We start from the raw sequence: 22,069 nt of genomic DNA, 5'->3' as shown, positions 1-22,069 counted from the left end.
CGACCTCACAGTTTATCACTGTACAGTTGAAAACACGTATTACGTTTGACAATTAGACTCAAGTACGTACGTATTGTGCCTTTAAACATTTTGGAAAAGTCCAGCTAATGTTGAGATGAAGGATTTTTGAGATTCTTTCCCACTGAAACCAGTCCCACCAATACGGACTGAAAGGCCACTGAGATAAGAAGCAGCCATAACTGCAAAAGAAAGATTACAATTTAGACAACTGCCTTAATTTTGTAAGAAAATGGGAAAGCTTGTAAGCCTGAGAACACAACCCTAGCTGTTCAGCACAGGAGTGGCAGTATTATGCTGTGTGGGATTGCGTGGTCCACTTCACTAAACAGATCCTGAGAAAAGAAAATGATGTGGAAAACATTGAAATCACATGTGAAAAAAGCAAGGAAGCGAAAACTGGAGTGCAACTGAGTCCAACAAATGGACAACGAACCTGAGAATACAGCAACATTAGTTACAAAGTGAAGTACAAGAAAGTCAGTGTATGAGAGCGTCCATCATAAAGCCTTGGTGTCAGTAAAACTAGCTCCTTTTCATAGCTAAAACAAAGCGGAGCTCCTTCTTAGCTCCTTATAGATAATGCGGTAGTCTAGAAACCAGCACTACTAGTATCTTTCCAAAGTCATACATTTTGAGAGACATTTCTACTAAATACTGTAGTCATTCCTGCAAATGTCAGAAAAAAGTAAAGAAAAAAGATTTTCCAAAGAAATTCTCCCATTATTCTGGCATTTCTCAAATAGAAATAATTTTGCCAATCCCAAATGGTTAAAAAAAAAAAAGTGCATACAGCGTATGTAAATATGTGGTTTCAACAGTATCCTGATAGACCTCAGCAGCGTATGGCTTGTGCTGCTGTTCGTCATTAAGCCTGCAGAGCCAACACATCTGCTGTTGTACATGAACCAGAAGCACAAGGTCAACAGTGCTGTCTGTAATGAGTGAAGGAAAATGGAACACGGCACATGTTGTTGGAGGCCAAATGGGACCTGGACATGATGTAAAACTCATCTGTATGCTGACTAAATTGCCGACAGAAAATATTCTGAAACACATGGCTGCTCTCTCCGCCGATCTAAGAAACGACCTGAGACACACGGACCGGCAAGAAAAGAGAGAGGAAATCACCGCCTTTCAGGCTGCTTTATGCAAAATAAGAGCTAAATAAATGGGCAAAATGGGGCCCTGCAGGACTGATCAGGTCAATTCTTTAACAGTGCAAAAAGGTAAACTCTGATTAGACCTTTGAATAATACAACCGCTGTAATTTCCATTCAAAGGTTCATGAGATATTGGTAAACCACTCATGCCTTGTCTCATTACTTATTGTCCAATTAGAATCTCATTATGCTGCATCCAGTGGGCACGATTAGTGCCGTGTACTCTGCTCCAGGGGCCCTCCAAGGTTTTACCTCAATATTGATTTAAAATTGTGGCCATCATGAATAGGAATTAATCAGGTTTACACTCTGCTTTGTCAAGGTAAAAGCCTGATTAGGCTACAGAAAGAACTCCGGGGGCAGTGAAAGCTCCAAGCCCACATTCCCACATTACAATACATTTCATGGATTTTCCAAATAACATGATTGTAACACGGAAGTTTGAACTGACCATATATATATATATATATATATATATATATATATATATATATATATATATATATATATATATATATATATATATATATATATCACTGAGCATCTTCACAAGTTTTTTTCTGTTGTTTTGGGGTTATTATAAACATTAATCTCTGGAACCCAAGATGGTAGAACCTTCAGGCATTTGTATAAATAAACTGGCTCTTGAAATCAGTCCAAAATATCAATTATATTAATACTAAGTCAGTGTGAGTACCGCATAATTACCAGAATGATTAGATCAAAACTTTAGTTTCAGATTTCATCTTGAAATTTTATGTAATTTTTTTAGTTTCTCAATTCTACCGTTAAAACATTATGCTTTAATTTTCATTATTTTTTCCACTGTTTCTTTACAAAACAACACACAAATTTGTCATCAGATTTTATAAATATGTCATTAAAATATTTTTAGACACCCATAAATCTTGATTTTAACAAAATAATTCAAAGGAAGAGCCACAAAAATGCCTAAAGGTCAAAAGTTCAAAGCTATATCCAAATTAAATAGTCAGTTTGATATAATACTGGGATTAGTATCAGTGATGCGTTACTTAGTATCAAACTGCTAACAAAATATATAATATTGCACAACTCTATAAACTATTTATAGAGGTTTATAAACCGAGACCAGTTGAGTCACACGACTCAAACTTAATTTCCCCATAAGACTTGACTAATTTCTGTTTGTTTTATCTCGACTAATTTCTGATTTTTTGATTGTGATTCTTAAGAATTCAAGAAAAGAAATTAAATATCTCTCTTGTAATCATTATGAAAGTTACTTACGTTCAATGGGCAGGCAAACAAGTAATAATACGATTGTTTGACTGACAGGCATCTTTCTTTTTCACAACCTGCAGTAGAAGGCAGGGTGACACATCGACCACAGCAAAAAGTGGCATATATCACTATGATCTATGCAAGGTACTCCGTATATGTACAAATCAATGCTTGACAAATGTTGTGTCATGCAATATCGTCATGAAAAACGTTTCATGCTGAAAAAACAACAATAACAACAACAACAACAAAGAAAGCAGAAAAGAGCGGACAGCACTTTGTTTAGCTTCTGGAGATGTTTCACAGCCTTTTACAGTTGGTTTGAAATATCTTCCAGATGGGATAAGCTTTTCTTTCTCCCCTTCATTTCCTTTGTGCATTAAAATTTAGGAAAACAACTCGCCTGGTCAGAGTCACAACGCGGTAAACACAGAAAGCATAGATTATTCTGTTGGGTGTTTTATAAGAGTTTTGCAATATTAATAAAAATCTATGAGAATAAAGGTATTTTTACATTACCTGCTTGAGTACAAGGAGAAAAAAAAAATCTAAATTTCCATGTACCAACAGGAATATGTAGTGAACCGTGTTTAATTAGTGTGCAAGTACTGAATACTCCAAATGAACTCTGTCGACGTGAAGATCGCTTCACCCTGCTGTGACTGCGCTTTAATGATGCTTTAATTCTGAACAGACCTTTCAGATAAAACACAGCTCTTCCTCTTGAAAGACTTGAACTGATAGTTAATAGTTTGAAGGTTGCAGCGAGGTTTAAAGGCTTTTCCTGCCCCTCTTGCTCCTCCCCTGACCTTTCAGACAGACCCCAGACAGATGGGATCCTCATCACACTTTCTTCTTCAAAACCAGTCATCGAGTGCATCATCTGAGGCCCTTTTCTCCACCGCCAAACCCTCAGACTCCTCTGCCTCACCTTCATCCTCCAGGTTTGTGAGCTAATGCTAATTAAATACACAGCTGTCTACTTAACGTGGCAGTTAACCAGGCGATCTGTTCAGTTACAAGTTTATGATGGGTAACAACAGCAATAAACATAATGTTCCCCAGGCTGGTGTCTGTGTCTCAACAAATATCTATAAAATCACAAACGGCCCAGAAGCAATTTCTTTAATTTTTATTTAACTTTGTGAACTCTCCGTTTCGCCGGAGTATTAATATGACAATTCAAGTATCTTTTGTCGTACTTGATGCCTGCAAAGCTTCATTTCTGAGTTATCTTGGTAAAATTCACAATGCAGAGGATGATATACATGTCAAGATATACAGCAAAGAGTAGCGTCTTTCTGTCACCACAGCAACTGTTGGACTAGTCTGTTACACAAGATGAATGGAAAAGTACCTCATGTCCACTGCTATATATGGTGGGGGACCTGTGATGCTGCGGGACTCTGAATCTTTTTAGAGCTTATTTAAATCTTTAAAAATGTAAAACCTGGCTCATCTTTGGCTCATTCAGTAGTATATTGATTAAAAAGTCAGATATACATAGAAATGATTCACCTGATAGAAAATGGAGACTATGTTAAATGAAACAAATGAGCTTTCTTTTGGAAAGGGGATGTTGTATAAGGCATTGAAGGGAGAGAAACAACAATCGGCAACAATTATTTATTAGCTTTGCATGAATAAATGTGCTATAATTAAAGGTAAATTTTTCAGTGAGAAATTGTGCGACTGCTATAAAATATGCTTTTATGTCATGGCTTTTTACGTATTTTTGTAAGGGGCATGTGGGAGATGACTAATGTGTGCATAAACCAGTTAAGGCATTACTTATTTCTATTTTTTTTTTTTTCAAAAAGCACTAATGCAAAGATTTAAAAAAAATCCTTAAATGCTTGTTGTAAATATTGCCACTAAAAACACAGTAAATTATTAAGCTCTTAAATATTGAAAAATAAAAATAGGAAAAACAATCGTTGCACATAAACAGTTAAACTACTCTAAAAGTGACAAAGAGAAGCTTCCTTTTTAGCAGCAAAGGTTCTCCAAATCCCTCGTCTCAGCTTCACCTGTGCAGCCAAACCCTAAAGTGAAGTGGCGTCCCTCCCACCCCCATAGACTCTCTCTGATATCACAACGCATGGCCTCAATATCAGCCATACCTTTGCAAACTCTCCAAGACAGAGGGACAAAAACAGACAGGGCTTTGGCAGTGCAGCATTAGCTCATAATGGCTCATTTTGAAAAGCATATTAGTTCCAGCATAATTACAATCGGGCCTCACGCTCTGTGTTTTGCAGGCATTCACAGGACAGGCTGCTGAGCACCGAGTCACACCAGTTGACTGTGACTGACAGCAGATTTGGTTAAAAATGCTGTTTTTTCCTCCCTCTTTTTTTCCCACAGGACAAAAATAACACCATGTCTTTTCTCCCTGTTTGTGTTGACTTGTTTATTTTGTGCCCACCTTTTGTCGTACTTGATGCCTGCAATTATACTTTTTGTCAGTCAGAGGGGGTGAATATCAAAAGGCCTAATTATGCAAACAGGCCCGCGATAAGAGGCATCTGCCTCAGATGGGATCTGCTATCTCTGACATGCATCTGTCTCTGCGCTGTCTTCTCTGCTCCAGGCCTGCATATAAGCAGGCCTGCGTGTCCCCAGGACTGCATGCGATTCAACCACCAACACTGGAGTTGGAGGGATGCATCGGAGGCGGGAGGAGGGGGGGGGCTGGAGGTTCGCACAGCAACATCAAATAACTAACAACTTCTCAATTTGCATTTCTCTGAGAATGGCGCGGCGTCTCTCTTTAATGCACTTGCCTGTTCATCCTGAAGGGGTTGCCAAGTTAAAGAAGCCATGCGATTCAAGGCATTCACCGAGGGATGTATGAGATAGGACCCTTGTGTGAAAACAAGATAGATGCCAGCGATAAGTGAAACGGTTTAAGGACAGATTGTTTTTGGAATAATCTTTTCCTGTGGATATCTCCACACAAGAGAAAGAAAAAGAAAACAAAGAATCACAAAAACTCTAAAAGTAATCACAGTGGCAGCTCGGATGGAGCTTATTTAGAAATATTAGATTAAAATGTTCAAATGGTTATAAATCAAGTTAGGTGTTTACCCGGTCCGGTTACAAGCTTGATATCTCTGACCTTCTCTCGGTCATAATTTGACATTTAGCTGAAATTGAATTTGGGTGAGATGTGTGTCCATACGTTAAAACTATCTATCTAAAATACAATAAAATCAGTCTCTGCTCACCTTTATGGACAGATGTCAGTGGTTTCAGTTTTAACTCCTGCTTATCAAGTCAATTACTGGTTTATAGCAGGTGGCAGACGGCCAAGGGCGCCGGCTGCCAGAATGCATTTCATGTGAACGCTTGAATGCATTAAACTTTTGAATGCAAAATTTAGACACTTTTTCTTCATGCAAGCTTCATCCAGCGGAGAAAATGGTTAAAAACGTTGTTCAGTTTTTAAAGCAAATGTGCATCGTCTGACAGTCAAAGTGGGAATCTAGCATCCACATTCCTCAGGAAAATTCCAGTACTTTTCTTCCCCTTGTCTCTCTGACAGAATCACAGAAAAAAAGTAGCGAGCTTGAAAAAAAAAAAAAAACGGAGGAAAAGGCAAGGAAGGAAGAAAGATGGGAGGCTCTATAATCTTTGGCTCTCACAACAAACAATTAGGCCCCTTCTCACTGTTTGAGGTGGAGAGTAGAGGGGGGAACTCGAAAGAAAGCAGAGGAGACAGAGGAGAGGGAGAGCAATGCTCTTTTATTGCTCTTGTCATATGGATGAAGGCGCAGCGCGTCCATGAGAGCGCACGCTCACCTTCAACAACAGGGCGTCCACTGGGCCTCCTGGCCCCATTCAGCCCCTAGAGACGAGCACCTCAGGGGGCCATTAGAGCATGAATGGGGGACTGACAGCCCTGTGCAGCTCTGCAGGGCATCCATAAACGCTGACATATTGACTCCCCATGCCTCTGTGCTGCCTGAGTTTTGAAAGCGTGAAGGGCTTGAAGGGTGGGATTCTTTTTCTTTAATGCACTACTGGCTAAAAGTGGGATATTAGCGACAATACAAATGTTTGCTTTTGACTCTAAGTCATGCTTTGTTTCTGCATGGCTGTCTTTACAGCACTGTTAGCAATGAAAATATAAACTCCTATTTTGGTGGAGGAATTTCTTGCTTCAAACGATGGATGTTCGAAGCATAAATCGTTGCTTCAAACATCCATTACATGATGCAATGTGGGAAGTTATTTAGAAATTGCATGTTTCTTTCTTTTAATTGTGAAGAACAAAGCTCGATTAGAGAGGATCTGAAAGAACACAGTTGATTTCAGACTTCACAAGATGCAGACATGCTGCCACCGTTTTACTTCTTCACCAAGTCGGAGCTTTTAAGCAGAATGTCACTGCCTGAGCACAACTCTTTGCTAATTGAGGTCACGATGAACGTAATGAAATTAAGAGAATGCAAGAAAGTTAAAGAAGAGCCCACGGGGGTCTCTCTGCCAAATGGAAATACAGCCAAAGTCCCGGTCCCCCAACAAAAAAAGCACCAAAAAAAAAAACCCTATGAAGAAAATCAAACAGCTACGTCTCAGGGCTGTGAGCCGAGGTCTCCTGGAGGAACAAATCTTTTTTTTTTCCCCCAACAAAGCCAAAGAGAGATTACTGGGCAGCGTACAGGAATGCACAGCGGACATTTTTTTTGTGCCTAAGGGAAGTTTTCTAATTTTCTGGACAAGGACGGCCGGCAAATAATTTTGAGAAGTTGGGGATATCGAGGACACTAGAAGGGGAAAATGAGTTAAACTTCAACTACATGTAAAAATGGCAATAATAAAAAAGCTCAAAGCATAAAACTAACAAACAAGAAGCTCACATTTTAACTTAACTGTTCACTTTACTTCTTGTTGCTCCCATAAAACTAAATAATATCAAAAAAGAAATAGCACTAAGGTTCAAGTAATGTGTGAAATCTTGCGGTATTTCCTAAATAAAACTTCCCTTAATATTCCAATAAAAGAGCAAAACTGTAAAAACTCCTCCATATACAACAATCTAATAAGAGCTTTTATTTGGCACAGTCGAGCATTAATTTGTGAAAGCTCTCCATATTGAGAGGTTGTAATGTGCACAGCAGAAAAGCTTTTTATACTGCGACTACATATTCCCCAAGGAGAGAATGACTGACGATGCAGAAATAAGCCCATTAGTTGAAAAGAGGGGACAACATTTGAAGTTGTTATTTTGTCGGCGAGGACAGGAGCTCCACCCCACTGTTTGGACAAGCGCTTTTCACATTTTAACTCGGTAGAAGAAAAACACATTTCTGATTTGCAACACTCGGGGAACATGTTTATTGTCTTTGTGGCTGTGGAAAAACATGCACAATTAAAAAACAAATGAATATTTCAGTGGTGCGGCCCCATCAAGACCATAAAATGTGAAATGTTCTGGCCCTAAGTAGCATAGACTAATGGCGATTTTTTAAACCAGCAGACCATGGTCAATGTTCCTCATTCATCACTGAAGGAGCACTGTGCTAAACATAATTACTGTTGCACATTATGTGGCCTATTTCTGTATTGTAATAAAATTAGCCAGAAATGTCTTTTTTTTTTGTCTTTCCTAATGCAGCTCCACAGTAACCAGCGGATGGTTGTAATGCAGCACACTGTCCCGATCTGTGCCAGCTGTCAGAGTCTGACAACCTTACCTGGCAAGGCAAATTGGAGGAAACTACATTTCTTTCAGCAAATGATGCGGCTCTGACCTGCTCATCTGTCACACAATTTCACACGGACATAATAATGATAATAAAACTTAAGATGTCCTGATGTACCCAGCTCTCCGTTTTGGCATGCTTTATTATTTCACATCATGACAATGGCTTGTTTATGAAGACAAATACATGTTTTCTTCAGTATTGTGATGAAGTGTTCACTTCAATTTTAGTCTTTTTGAAATCCCAGGAAAGAAAAAAACTGAAACTGGACTGAGAGTTTCTTTAAACACACACAATTTTTAAAGCCCACTCTACATTGTGATTGCAATCTGGCTTCCAAATGTTGAGTTACTCCTAATCTATTAAGCCAATAAATACAAGATCAGAAATTTTATTTGCCCTTTATCAGAATTCACATCAAAGCAAACATCTACAATTATAAAAATGTATTTGGAAAGTTTTTTGTCTACATGTGATTACATGCTTTTATTTTGTTTGTCATAGATAACTTAGAAGACAAAATGACTGAAAAAAGATGGTAAATATGACGTTAAAATAAACTTATAGAAAAATGACAGTAGTATAGTCACAATTAGGGTTTTCTATAATATTTGATTGTCTCATTGATTTTCATCCATATATCTATAGAGAACTATAATATAAACTTCTACCAAAATTTTGTTGTATTTTTAAATACCTTTTAAGTACCTATTGCACAAAATAAAACACATTAATCTTGTTTTCTGTTTATAGAGCAACAGCTGTAACAAGGTAATGTCAGCTGGTTTTTCAGTCAGGCTGCCTGTTCCAGTTGGCTGCCAAACAGATTTCTGGCAGTAATTTTTGAAGCACTTTTTGATAAGATTGAATAATAGTGGCTTGTTATCTTCCACATCACGACTTACTGTTTGTACATTTCATTTTATTGCAACAAGAAAAAAAGCCTTATTGCAGGCTGTTAACCAGCAGTGCAAAGCAACAAGTGATGGAAGGAGGTGTTATTTTTTTGTTTCAGCTCTTGCTCTGCATTCTTATTAAAATTACTTTGAATTGTATGAATAGCTGGTTCTCAAATCTTCGTATGGTAACCAGGTCATATTAAAATGCTTTGAATCCAGATTGCTTATGTTTGCTTGTTTTTTGCCTCAAGTCATCCTTTGAGGTTCTAAAAACAACAGGAAGTCCTCATCGCAAACAAAACTAATCCATAACAGACAGAAAACAGAGCACAAAGACACAAACAGCATATCAAACAATCTTCCTATCTGCAGCAGCTAGCAGGGAACATAACTCCCCCTTGAATGCACGTGTATAAAAGCAACAGAAAACTTGTTAATGGGGTAAATGACAGAGGAGTTACACTCCTTATCTGGTGCTTCTGCATGCCTCTTTTCTAACATCGCCGTGGGCAGCTGGCCATTTGGCCCATATCAAACACGGTCACTGACAGAAACCTGCCTTTAATGAAGCCAACTTCCATATTATATACTTAACGCGCCCATATTTGCTTTGCAAGCCTTTGTCATTATGTAAGATTATCTGAGCTGGCAACAACTTTTATTTTGTCTTGTAGATAACTTAGGAGGCAAACGACTTCAATTTATAAAATTACATGCCTAATTTCATACTACTTAGAGCCAGAATTAATAAAAACTGTCTATAAACAGTCTTGAATGTACGGCAATGGCTACACACAAATTAATTTAATGACATTTTACCAGCTGTCTACGTTATGGGAGGTTTTTATGTTTGCTATATAATGTTTTGATGTCAAATTTCTGAATTTAAACAATATTACAAGATGTGTAGATGCCAGTTTGTCACATTGCAATAAATTCACAGTGACTTGAAGAACTGCAATACAAAGTTTCTTTTTGCCAGTTTTTCTTCAGTTTGAGGAATAAATGCAGCAAAAGACCATCTCAAAGCAATTAAATGACAACAAAGACCTCACGTTTTCTCATTAAAAACGTTTGAAACTAATCTCCCCTGCTGGGAACACTTGTCTCTCCTTGTGGCACGGCTCTGAATCAACACTGAGAGATAAATAAATAGCCTTTAAAGAAAACACAAACATTCTCCCTCTTGTCAAGACACATACCCTCTCGAGAGCAGCTCCAGTCCACTCATGTCAACTCACTCTCTCCCTGTTTCCTCAGCTCTCTGCGCTGAGACACTTCTGTCTAATGAATTAGAAGGATTGCCGTCCCATAGGCCCGAGTGGAGCTCTGTCATCCCTGAGTGTTGTTTTCCCCTCTTGTTCATTGTCCGCCTTCGAAAGGCAATAGTCGCCAATCAGGATTCATTACAGCGGCGAATCTGAGTGAACTGCCGACTGCAAGCGCAAAACACACAACTGTCCGGGAGAAGAAATGGGCCTCCGCTGGACCCCCTGGAACTTAATTGGATTGCCAATACGGCCCACAGACGACTGAGGAGCTGAGACAAACAATGGAGCAGAAAATAAATACTCCAGAGGCGCAATGATGAGTCCACTTGGTGAACGAAAACAATATTGATCTTCTTCTTCTCTTTTTGTTTGTTTAGAAAAGCCTCATCCAGGCTAATAGCTGTCTGAGAATGTAATCTCTCCCTTGTCCACTCCTCCTCCTCCCCCCTTCCATATTCTCTATTATGCGGCTCCTTTTAGCGAGTCTCGAATAGTTTAGGTTCAGTGTCGCACCAGGGTAGGAGGCATGGGCCTGGGGACCAATTGTTTGCTAATGTTGACACCTGCCAGAGCAGGCTTGGCCCTATTTGGGGCCCACTAAAGCTGTAAACTGGATGCTCCCCTCCTCCTCCACTCTTTAGCGAGATTAAGTGTGGGTTTCTGGGGGTCACAAATCACTGGACTCCCTCTGATGTTGTGAGGCACAGAGCCAGAGACTAAGAGGCCTAAGAAAAAAAAAAGAGGAAAGCTGGAGAGGGAGGGACAGCGGAGGGAAGAGGGATAAAGAGTGACAGTCTATTGTTTCCTGAAAAGGAGAGGAATAATGTATCTTCTTGAGTGCACATAGCCAGCGTCCCATTCAGAAAAAAGAAAATAAAAGAATGAAAAACATCAACGGTGGGTGTGTTTCACAGATTTCTGGGCCTCAGAAAATGATCAGGTATTTGTTTAAAACTTAACATTGACAATATATTCTTGCTCGATCACATAAAAATTAATACTTAGGGAAAAAAAAAAGAAAACAAAACATTAGCCTTTTTTATATCGCCTCGCGAAAAACATTAGTTTTTCTGAAATGATTGTGTTCTTGATTGGCACATATTTACATTTTTTTAAACATGTTCATAAAAACACAGAAACTCAAGTGTCCATAGCAGACAATGCCCAGCTCCTCCTCCTCTTTTCTTTCTGCAGATGTACATTAATGCAAAAAAAGGAGAGGCAGAGATCTGTAGCAGCAGCAGAAGAAGAGCCCTGTCTCCCCTCTTTAAAACTGCTGCTGTCCAGCCTGATCGTGTCAGTTTGAAGGCCCCTATTCAGGAGTATTCAAGCATCTGCCTTTGAGGCACAATAGCAGCTAGTTTATAAACTGTCTGCCCAGGCACCCAAAGGCTTTAGTTCGTATTGTTTTCTCCCCCCTTAATAAACTTTTTGGAGGAGTTCATCAACTTGCCTGAATGGCCGATGAAGCAAGTCTCAAGACAGAAAATAACAGAGGGGTCCTTTCTCCTCCCCTCTTCTTTTTCTCTTCCTTTTCTAGTGGCTGTTTGTCTAACAATAGTGAGAGCAGGCTGTCAGACATCACAGGGCCTTTTTGTAGCAACACAAAAAAAACGCTCGAAAAAGGAAAGAGAACCTCTCAAAACGCTGCTGTATTTGCAGATTTCCTCAGATCTAAAAGGCTGTAAAATATGTTTATAAAATTGCAAAATAAAAATGTATAAAAAACCAAATTAGTTATTGGGATTTTTGACTAAAAAGTTTGTGTTAATTGTATTTAAAATATGTATTTTTTTATTATTTGTTATCTAGGAATTTACTGATAGCCAAACTCCTACTAAGACAGGCAGCTCTGAAATGATGGGATGCAATAAAATGTAATTTTGGATGTAAGCCATTAATCCACTGTTATACCTTTAAACTCTGTCAAGAAAAAAAAAATTAGCCAAACTTAAAAGTCTCTAATAGATGTCTAGTGTAATTAATTTCATACCTAATTAAAACAAGGCCACAGTCCGTGCATGCTCGCTTGTTTAGCCCGCTGGATGGCCATAATTGAAGTAATAGCGGAAAAAAAGGAGGGCTGCTTAGAAATAAAAGCCCACAGCAGTTCAATTCAACAACACCGCCATCCAACCACGCTGATCGCCCCCAAACCTGCTCCCTCCTCCACCATCTGACCCAAAAAAAGGGCGTTATTGGCTGCCCCGGACTAACCACCTACTGTTTCCCACAGATGCACTGGGTGCGTTTTAACACCCTAATTAGATGTGACAAGTTCAACGAGCCGGTTTCAGAGGAGGAAAAGCTGGTCAGGTTATGATTTCCGAGTCAGACTCACAGGGGGAATCTCTGGACAGCTGATTCCTGTCAGCCTCATTCATCTTCTTCCAGCCAATTAAACATTAATGCTAACAAAGCGATGGCAGTTTGGGGAGAGGGGGACGTAAAAGGACCCAAGTGGAAATGTAAATGACTAGCAGGAAAAATACCAACAACGGTGGCAAAAATGATAATGCAGTTTTAGAAATCAAACTACGATACTAGGAATTTATTACATTTGATAAAAAAAAATGAGATATAAAAAAATTTAATCTGCATTTCCGTTAATGAAATTTCTATGCTCCCCATAAATGCTAATTTTTTTATACTTTAATTTTTTTTATATAATAAAGTAATAAAAATATTAAATCTATCAATATAACTACCTGCCTTTAATTTTAACCTTTTTACACAAATTTGAAATGAACAGCATCTGACTAAAGGAAGTAGGAGCAAATCGAGAGAGAAATCAAACTCCTGCATGAATAAGGGAACAGATTTAAAAAAAAATTTAGATTTTTTTCCTCTATTACTTTTGGTCCTGCAGCCCTGCGGCCTCAGCGCAGCCCCATAGTGAAAATTGGCGGAATAAAACACAGACAGAAATGAGAGTCGCATTGAAGCACCCTACTGTTGTGACAGGATACCTGGAGGGCAGCGCTTCCTCTTTAATTTGTCTCGTATGGTTTGAGACCCCCAACCAGTCATTCAATCCTCAGAGCCTCCGTAAGCCTACCGAATTTAATTCTCGATGGTGAAATTATATGCTATAATTAAATATCACATCATTTGAAATAAGATGGGGAAAAATGTTCAGTACATGGAGGCATCTTATCGACTTCCTCGTTGTTATCACATTAAAAGTAACAACATCTAAAAATGGGTCTATCTGCATTTGTGTGTGGGAGAAATTGCCGGCTAAACAAAGGAGGCACCTATGGGCTTACAGCTTATATTCTGATATTTTCGAGCAAGAAACGTTAACCTTGAAATGGTGCTATCTGTGCCTAACAATGTGCGATCATAACCCCATAAATGAGGGGAGAAATTGAATCCTTTTAAGTTATTAAGCAGGAAAGGATTATAAACTCGTCTTTATAAATGAGCTAGAAATCCCCATGTCTTTCTCTGTACACTTTTAAATTTCCCACAAGAAGCAGGAGAGGAGAGATTGCCCCTTTTCAAGAGCCCCCCACAAGAGATGGAAAAACCATTTTTGTGTCCAGATAGGAAGTCGTCCCACATGGTAAGCGCAACTTTAATTAATAGACAGCCTTGAGAGGTATCACTGTCAGCCTGGATAATGGTGACAGAGCTAGTGTTTGTGCTTCCATGAATATTTCACATGTGATCAAAGTCAAATGTCAGCACAGAGTGAATTTAAGCCTACTTCATTTTTTTTTTTTTTATTCGTGCTGTTGACACTTAAAGCTCCTGACACTGAAATGTCTCGCCGGGTTGGTAGGTCTACAAGCTTAAACTGTGCTCTTTTAAAAAATGTATGCTCATTACTAATAAGCAGGAGATGTCGCGTTATTGTGTAGGATGATTTGCTCGCCTTACCTTGCTGGAACCGGAAAGCAATTACTTGTATTTGATTCTGTCATCAGCTCTCACGATATGTTAAATTACAATCAATGAGAACCTATGCTAACCTATTATACTCTGCATTTTTCTGTTTTAAATCTTCCCTTCATCGTACAACTAACAGTACAAGAAAAATTAGTCAGTGTTTTATTAATCCCCTAAAGAACATCAAAATGCCAATGGGGTTGCTAGGTAACATCTTTCCTAGCAAGCAAAGAACTAAGCTAAGCTAATAGGAATGAAATCCATTTGACGTGTCACTGATTATTTTTTTATATAAAATTTAGCGGCTGTTGAGGTTAAATGCTAATCAGTCATTCCTTTTCTAAATCTTCTCTTAAGCATGAAAGAACACGCAAAAATAGTCAGTATTTTCAGTAGGAAAAGGAAATTCAAAATGCTATCCTGGTTGCTACAGGGAACATCTTACCTTACCATTTCGAGATCAAGGCTAAGATAATGGGAGGGCAACAAGTCAGCAACAATGAATAAATATGTTTCTGATAAATCCATTTGACATTTCACTGACTATTTGTTGTGTATATTTTTAGGTTGAACAATAATCGATTTCAATCCAGAGGGTTGTTGAGGTTGGGAAGCAACATTTCACCAGTGACTGTAAGGCTAGGCAGCAATGTCATCCACATACATGTTTATGGTAAATACATTTAACATATCAATAATTATTATTTTTATTATTTAGTAGTTATTGAGGTCAATTTCTAAGTCACATAGCTAAATATACTCTTTGGCAAATTATTTAAAATACATTAAGCACTTTTATCCGTCCTGCTTTCTGGACATCTCACCAATAAACCAAAGAAACAAGCTAAGTTGAAAGAAATATTACCTTGCTGCAAAGTCGCTCCTGAAATGTTCATTTGAAATCCATAGAATTTGTTAATGGTAATGTTTTAATACTATTTAGAAATTAAATGCTAATCAGTTGTATTATTCATCTGCATATTGTTAGAAATGATGAGAACTATTTCTGGGCAACATATTAGCAGCAGCTAAATATAGTTACGCTAGCAAGAATATTAGCAAGCTACAAGGGATAAATAATTTCTTCAAAAATACCCCTTTGATATGTCTTCATTTTTCTATTTTGCATAGTGGTTGGTGAGATAAAATTCTACTTCTGCTCTTTGACATACGACCAACTACAATTCAAGTTAGCTAGTCATATTTTCATCGATCCCACCTGGTTAAACAGGCGGTCGGAATTCTGTCCAGGTTGCTAGGCAACATCTGACCAAGCAACTGACGAACTACGCTAAGCTAACAGCAATTTTATCAAACTGCGCTGAATATATACGTTAATAGAGAATCCTTTTGATGCGCCACGGATTTATTTTTCATATTTTATCTAGCAGTTGTTGAGGTTAAGTGGGAATCTGTCTCAGCTGCTGCTGTTTGCCTGCCACTGATCGTTTATCATGGGAAAAACGGAAAAAAATAAAAGGCACCTTGCCACCTGCTAATACGCATACTAGCCAAATTGTAGCTTTAGCTATTTAAAGAAATGAAAAAGAAAAAATCAGAAGCGTATTTTTACTATCTTGCAAGATAAATACAGGGGGGGGAAACAACACAAACTGTTTTTTTTTTTTATCAATTTAGACACCATAAATAAATTGGTTTCTAAATATTTTATAATAGTTATCATCATTAAGATTACACTGCTCACCATTTGTTAGCAAACAGTTTTTATAGGCCTTTCTTTTGGCTAGTTCATGCTATATTTACTGTTGTCAAGATCTGAGTACGTATTGTGTCAAAATACTAATAATTTGTTTGTTTTTTTAGAATTTCTAAACCAGCAGGTATATTTTTTTCATAAACGACATTATTATTATTATTAAAATTATTTTTCATCCAATATTTTATTATTAAAACATAATAATAATAATAATAATAATAATAATAATAATAATAATAATAATTTAGGCCTACAATTTTGTTTTCAATATAACACAAGACATAATAATAATAATAATAATAATAATAATAATAATAATAATAATAATAATAATAATATCTATCGTGTCGTGTCTTTTTAGCTCCATGCCCCCTCTATAGGAAATGCAGGCCTACCGATGTAAATTCCAGTGAAATGTGGCTTGAGTGGCTGCGGGGACAGGGGAGGTTAATCCGAGTTTAATGCAGTGAAGCACAGCGCAGGGTCTGGGCTATGATGGGTATGTTATCTCTGCCCAACATTTGGGTCTCCCTCAATTTCCACCCAGCCAAATAGCTGCGAGAAAGTGCAGATGGAGTCACTCTGAATGCCTGAGGAAAAAACGTTATTAATAGCTAAATAACTTCCCCATACTTTCACTGAATCTCTCTCACACACTGTTCCAGATGGATTTGTTTGAAGTGGTCTCTCGCTTCATTCCCCCTGTCCTTCTCATTCAGCGCGGCTTTAGACCCGAAATATGGCTACATTATATTACCATACACTTAGAGAGAGTGGGGCGTGCGTGGCGCTGGAGCGCGCGCCCGAGCAAATACGAATATGTGTGTGGAAGTGGAGCTGCGGGGGCATTTATTTCAGTTTTTTCCAATTTAAACTAAATTCTGTCTGTTGCGTTACTCGGTTTAGCAGGTGAAACATTTGAGTTTGAGATTTTGCAATTCAGGATAAGATAAGCGCAAAATATAAAGACATTTTTTTTGTTGTTCTATTTCTGAAACAATATAAAGTTGGAAAATAAAACGTCTTTTCTGCAATAAAATAGACATTTCACCGATTGATTCCATTTTGCAAATCTAAACAAGCAAGGCCTATCTCCCTTTCTCACGCCTTTGCGCAGCTCTGTCAGTTTTCCCCACTTTTCCTTTCCTCAGAAATAATCCCACCTGGCATCTGTTTAATTAGACCGACCTGCAGGTAATCCTGCGATTTGTTGAAGTGTCCATCGCCTGTCTCCACCTCATCCGACAGTCGGACGGGATGCGTCACGTGTGACAAATCGACGCCTGACATCTGATACATGTTCCCGTGACGCAAAACGAAGCCACGCAAGCGTTTGCGCGTGGCGCAGAGCAGCATTTGCGTCATTTTTTCGTTAACAGTGCATGCACCAGAATATTCCCACACGGGTTCCCATATGCACGACCTCAGCTTGGCTTGTTTTGCAAGAAACCGTGTTTGCAGGAAAATCAAACGTGCATTAATTTGTTTATGGTTTTAAATACACTTTTTATTAGAGCTAGATTAGTACCAAGATAAATCCGCGATGTAACGACTAAAAAAAAAAAAACTAATGCGGAGACCTAATAAACAAACTGATAGATAAATAAATAAAGTCTTAAAATCTGGATAAGTAAGCCAGAAAAAAATCTATGAATTTTGTGCCCAGGGCGAGCCACAGTGAGCTCCGCTCTGAGATGAAAGTGAAAAGAAATAAAAGGCTCTATTTAATCTGCTTTAAAAACCCCTCTCCACATAAGGGCTGTGCTTCAAATTCGCAGAGTGAGGGGCTGATTGGGGATAAATACATTTCTTACCATGCCTTCGAGCTATTACACCCGGCACGAACACAACCACCTATTCAAGAGAGCGTCGTTTCCAGCGCTTTTACTCTAATAAGTATTAACATTATTAAACGCCATGCGGATGCTGCTTGTCTAAACTGTTTTACGCGCTGGGTGAGTGTCTCTTTTTATAGCAGCGTAATTCGATCTCAATTTGAAACAACAACAAGCAGTGTTTAGAAGAACGAAAGTGACATCATGTGGAAATGTTGCTACAAAAACACGAAAGTCAACAGCAGAGCTCCGAAGACGCAGCTGAAGCGCCAACGATCAGTCGTGCGCATTGTGCGTAAACGACCAGACTCCAGCACTGCGCGCCGGTCATTTGCAGCCAGCGGGGTTTACAAGACACCGGAGATATTTGCAAGAAAATAGTGACGTTTTTCTCCTAACATTAATCTGCGCTGTGACCGAAAGAAAGAGACCGTTTTCACGCCACATACCGATTCTTCTCCAACGGGGCCATTATATACTAAATTACAAAACTATCTAGCAGCGGGGCGTACTGAATAATTCATCTCCTTTTATGCCGCTCCTTGCCCTTTGTCCAAACTTTTCTCTCTCTTTTAGCAGCTCTTTGAATGTGAATGGGCGCAGGCCCATACACTCCGCTTTACGCCGCCGTGCTTTCCAGGATTTGCTTTTGTGCCCGGGACTCCTCGCATTAGAAAAGCTTCAATAGAGGGGAGGTTTTGCTCATGAAGTTCATCTTCAAGTTGAAAAAAAAAAATGTTTGGCAGTCTTCCTTTTGAAAAAAATAAAAATAAAAATAGCTATTGTGAACATTGTGAAAAAAGAACTATCTCTATTCTCTCGTTTTATCTTAGCAAGCGGGATTTGCACTGATAAAAATAACTTGTTAGAATAAAAGCAATAAAACTGGTGGAATCACATCCATAATTTAATTTAATTAAAAATGTCTTTTCTATTTACTTTTAATCATTTTTTTCCATATTTATTTATTTTCCCTTTCGCATTCTACTCACTCTATTGTTTGTTTTTTGCATTTACCATTGAGAAAAAAACAAAACAAACCTAACAATGAATAGTTTATTGTACACTGTTTAACATCTAAGAGACTCAGTTATAGATGTGCTACATTATATTTTCAAACTCACCCCTGAGTGGCAGATTCCTTTCCAGTGAGCTAACATTTGAATGAACATAGCAAAATGTTTTACACCTGTGCCAATTGCTTTGGCTGCAGGAAAGGTATTCATGTAGCTGACATACATCAGAGGTTTGAACACAGCCTATAGCCTACCTCAGCATTAACAAAGTAATTTTGCTATGCTAACACTCATTGCAGTAGTTTTACTAATTAAAATAGGGACAATTTGAAAATTTAAAGGAGGTTCTCTCTTTAGGCAATGTATATGATTAGTTGTATACAGAGCCATACAGCCACTTTGTGCAACTTGCCTTGTGCAAGATGTTTTGGGTTTTCTTACAAAAAAAAAAAAAGTCACTTTTAAGCAACTTTTTGTCTCTGGTATATCTTGAAAATTGTAATTTTGTTAACTAAAATGTGCAGTTCAGTAGCTGTGATTGCCTCAGGCTTAAGAACCTAAACGTGCTAGCAAGTTCTAGCATTAGCGCTACTGCTAAAGTAGAGAGGCATAAATAAACTACATTCTTAAATTCTTGCAACAAGCCTAATGACACTTTGAACTTTTACTGAGTTGACATGTATATTCATAACATAGCTCATTTTAAAATACAGACCTGTCACGCTCACATGCACACAACAAATTAGAATAAGTTTTGGCAGAACAAACATCTTTTCTTAAATTCCTGTCTAATATAATGACGTTAGAATGCAGGTATGAGTGAACATTATCTTCACAGACAATATGCTTGAAGAGATTTTTATGTGCTAAAATTGAACTCCCTTTAAAATTAATTTTTGCAGTGTACAGTGTTCGCAGCAGGGCCTTTAAAAGCGCTCAATCCGGGCATTTTTACATTTTAAACTCCAATCTTTTCAGGATGAAACTGAAGCCCTCATTAGGCCTCGCTTCATTTCAAGATTTCAAATGCATCACAACACGCTTCAAAAACGGCGACCACAGGGGAAATGATTATCTTTCAGGGCTATTCAGGAACAAAATACCTGCGCCGCCGTCTCACACATTACTAACAGCAGAAAACAATAACATGCGCATCCATTTCCGCTTTCACTGACAAGCGGTGAGACGTCAGGGAGCTTGAAGTGGGTCAACTGTCAGCTGTCGTTTTAGATGTCCCCCTGAATGAGTGAGTGAAATGAGCAAGAATGCGCCACGCAAATTAATTCTCAGCAGCTAAATACCTTCTGCCAAGGCTCTCATAAATAATTGAAGGCAGTGAACAAGTGCTGGCTCGGAGTTTAAAGCGGGAATAAATTGTCTGCGCTCAGAGCCGCAGCTCGGATGTGGGACGATTTCCCCAGAGGACGTTCAAGTAGGAAGTCAATTTAAAAACATTTGCTTCCAGTTTGCAAGCCTGCAGATTGACTCTAATAATAATAATAATAATAATAATAATAATAATAATAATAATAATAATATAATAATACATACACTTTTTGTTTGTTGTTAACTTACATTTATCACCGAGGATGCCATCGATGCTATGCTTTGTTTTCTTTTCTCCATCTTCATCCTTCTTATCACAGTCATCCTCGTCATCTTTTTTGCCAAATCGGGCCCTCAAAACGCGGCTGATGGAACTCACTAATGGCAACAAAAAGGTAAATGGGTGATTAGGCCTAAAAGCCATAGCAGAACCATAATAATCCTATCAAACATTTTCTCTCTCTCTCTCTCTCTCTCTCTCTCTCTCTCTCTCTCTCTCTCTCTCTCTCTCTCTCTCTCTCTCTCTCTCTTTCTCTCTCTCTCTCTTTCTCTCAGAAGAATACAAAAAAAATGGCACAGGAAAAGTTTTCACATGAGCAGCAGCGTTTGGAGAGAAATGTTCATCACAGGGAGCAAATGTTATGAACTGACGGAGCACTGAAGCCACATTTCAGCAGGACACGTGCATGTCTATAGTTATCTGTCTGCGGGTTCGCTTACACAGGCGCTTTATTATCAGTAACATGTTGAATTCAAAGTGACGTTCATTGAGAGGTGATGCTGCGGTGTTCGCTGGTAGTAAGGGGGGGGAAAAAAAAAAGTGCAGCTTACCAGATGAAGCCTCACCTGAAGGAACTGTGCTTCTGTCGCACACCCCGTCCTTCAGCAGCTTATCCCGGATCTCCCAGCTGAACATACCCGGGTTTTCCCTCTTGTACTCTTCGATCCGCTTCTCCACGTCGGGAGTCGCCACCTGCTTTAGGTTTGCGAGGTTGATGATGGCAAGCGAGCAAACGAGAGAGGAGGAATTTCAGTTTCAAGATGGCCTCAGCAGTGAACACATCATGTTCGTTTAGTCAGGAAAATGTCACTTGGAATTCATTTGAATGAATGCAAAAGAAAAACAAACATTTCTATAATCAAGCAATTTAAATATTATAATATTTAGATCAAATGCATCATTAGCTCCATACATTTCGCTGCACACACACACAAAAAAATACATTTGAAGTGGTTAAAATGAGCTGATTTATTTCTATTTTATTAATTGATAAAACATGATAAAACATGATGCAAATCATGAACAAACGGATTAAAAAAAATAAACCTAAATTTGAAAACAAGGTCACGTCTCTCTGGAAAAACTATCGAAATAAATAATACTGACAAAAATACAGAAATAAAATGTTATCATTGGATTTTTTAGTAAATGGAGTCATGTTCACGTTTAAGGTACAGAAATGTGCAGCTCCAGTATTTCTGACGTTTTGCACTTAAACCTCAAAAATTGTTTCCCTCCTTGAAGAAACAATTTAGAAGTGTGAAAATTACATAAATTTTAGATTTTGTAATTTTTTGAATGTGTTTTTTGTTGTTGCTGTCATTTGTAATAATTAATAAATATTATTAAACACGCTGAAATAAAACAAAATAAAAATCGGTATTTAGATTGTTCAGTATATTTTTCAATGCTGACCAAAAAGTCCAGGAAGCACAAATATTTTGTTAGACGGTTTTTAAACTATTATTTGTTGATTTTGTTGCTATGCAAAAAATAATAATAATAATTGGATCATATTTTCAAATAGAATTTTGCAAGTGGATTACAATTAAATTTCAAGAGATACTAAATTTCAGATTATTATTATTATTATTATTATTATTATTATTATTATTATTATTATTATTATTATATTATATGTGTAAATAGAATCATGCCTCCCATGACCTCAGACC

The 22,069-nt window shown here is 38.0% G+C and overlaps 1 protein-coding gene across 3 annotated transcripts in view; it reads right to left on the bottom strand.

The window, feature by feature from the left end:
- pax7a (paired box 7a) overlaps positions 1-22,069 on the bottom strand; it is a 56,012-nt gene that overhangs the window by 31,993 nt on the left and 1,950 nt on the right. The window contains exons 3-4 of one of the 3 annotated variants that reach the window (XM_055027085.1): positions 20,945-21,089; positions 20,363-20,491 (exon numbers count right to left, since the gene is read on the bottom strand). In XM_055027085.1, coding sequence (XP_054883060.1) covers positions 20,363-20,491; positions 20,945-21,089 — 274 coding nt within the window. The remainder of the gene's footprint in view (positions 1-20,362; positions 20,492-20,944; positions 21,090-22,069) is intronic. The other 2 variants (XM_055027086.1, XM_055027087.1) reach the window with 2 other exon arrangements.

Source organism: Poeciliopsis prolifica, unplaced genomic scaffold, assembly GCF_027474105.1.
Source record: "Poeciliopsis prolifica strain line A6 unplaced genomic scaffold, Auburn_PproV2 SCAFFOLD003, whole genome shotgun sequence".
NCBI lineage: Eukaryota > Metazoa > Chordata > Actinopteri > Cyprinodontiformes > Poeciliidae > Poeciliopsis > Poeciliopsis prolifica.
The sequence above is the reverse complement of the archived record's forward strand: the minus strand, read 5'-3'. Positions and strand labels throughout refer to the sequence as shown.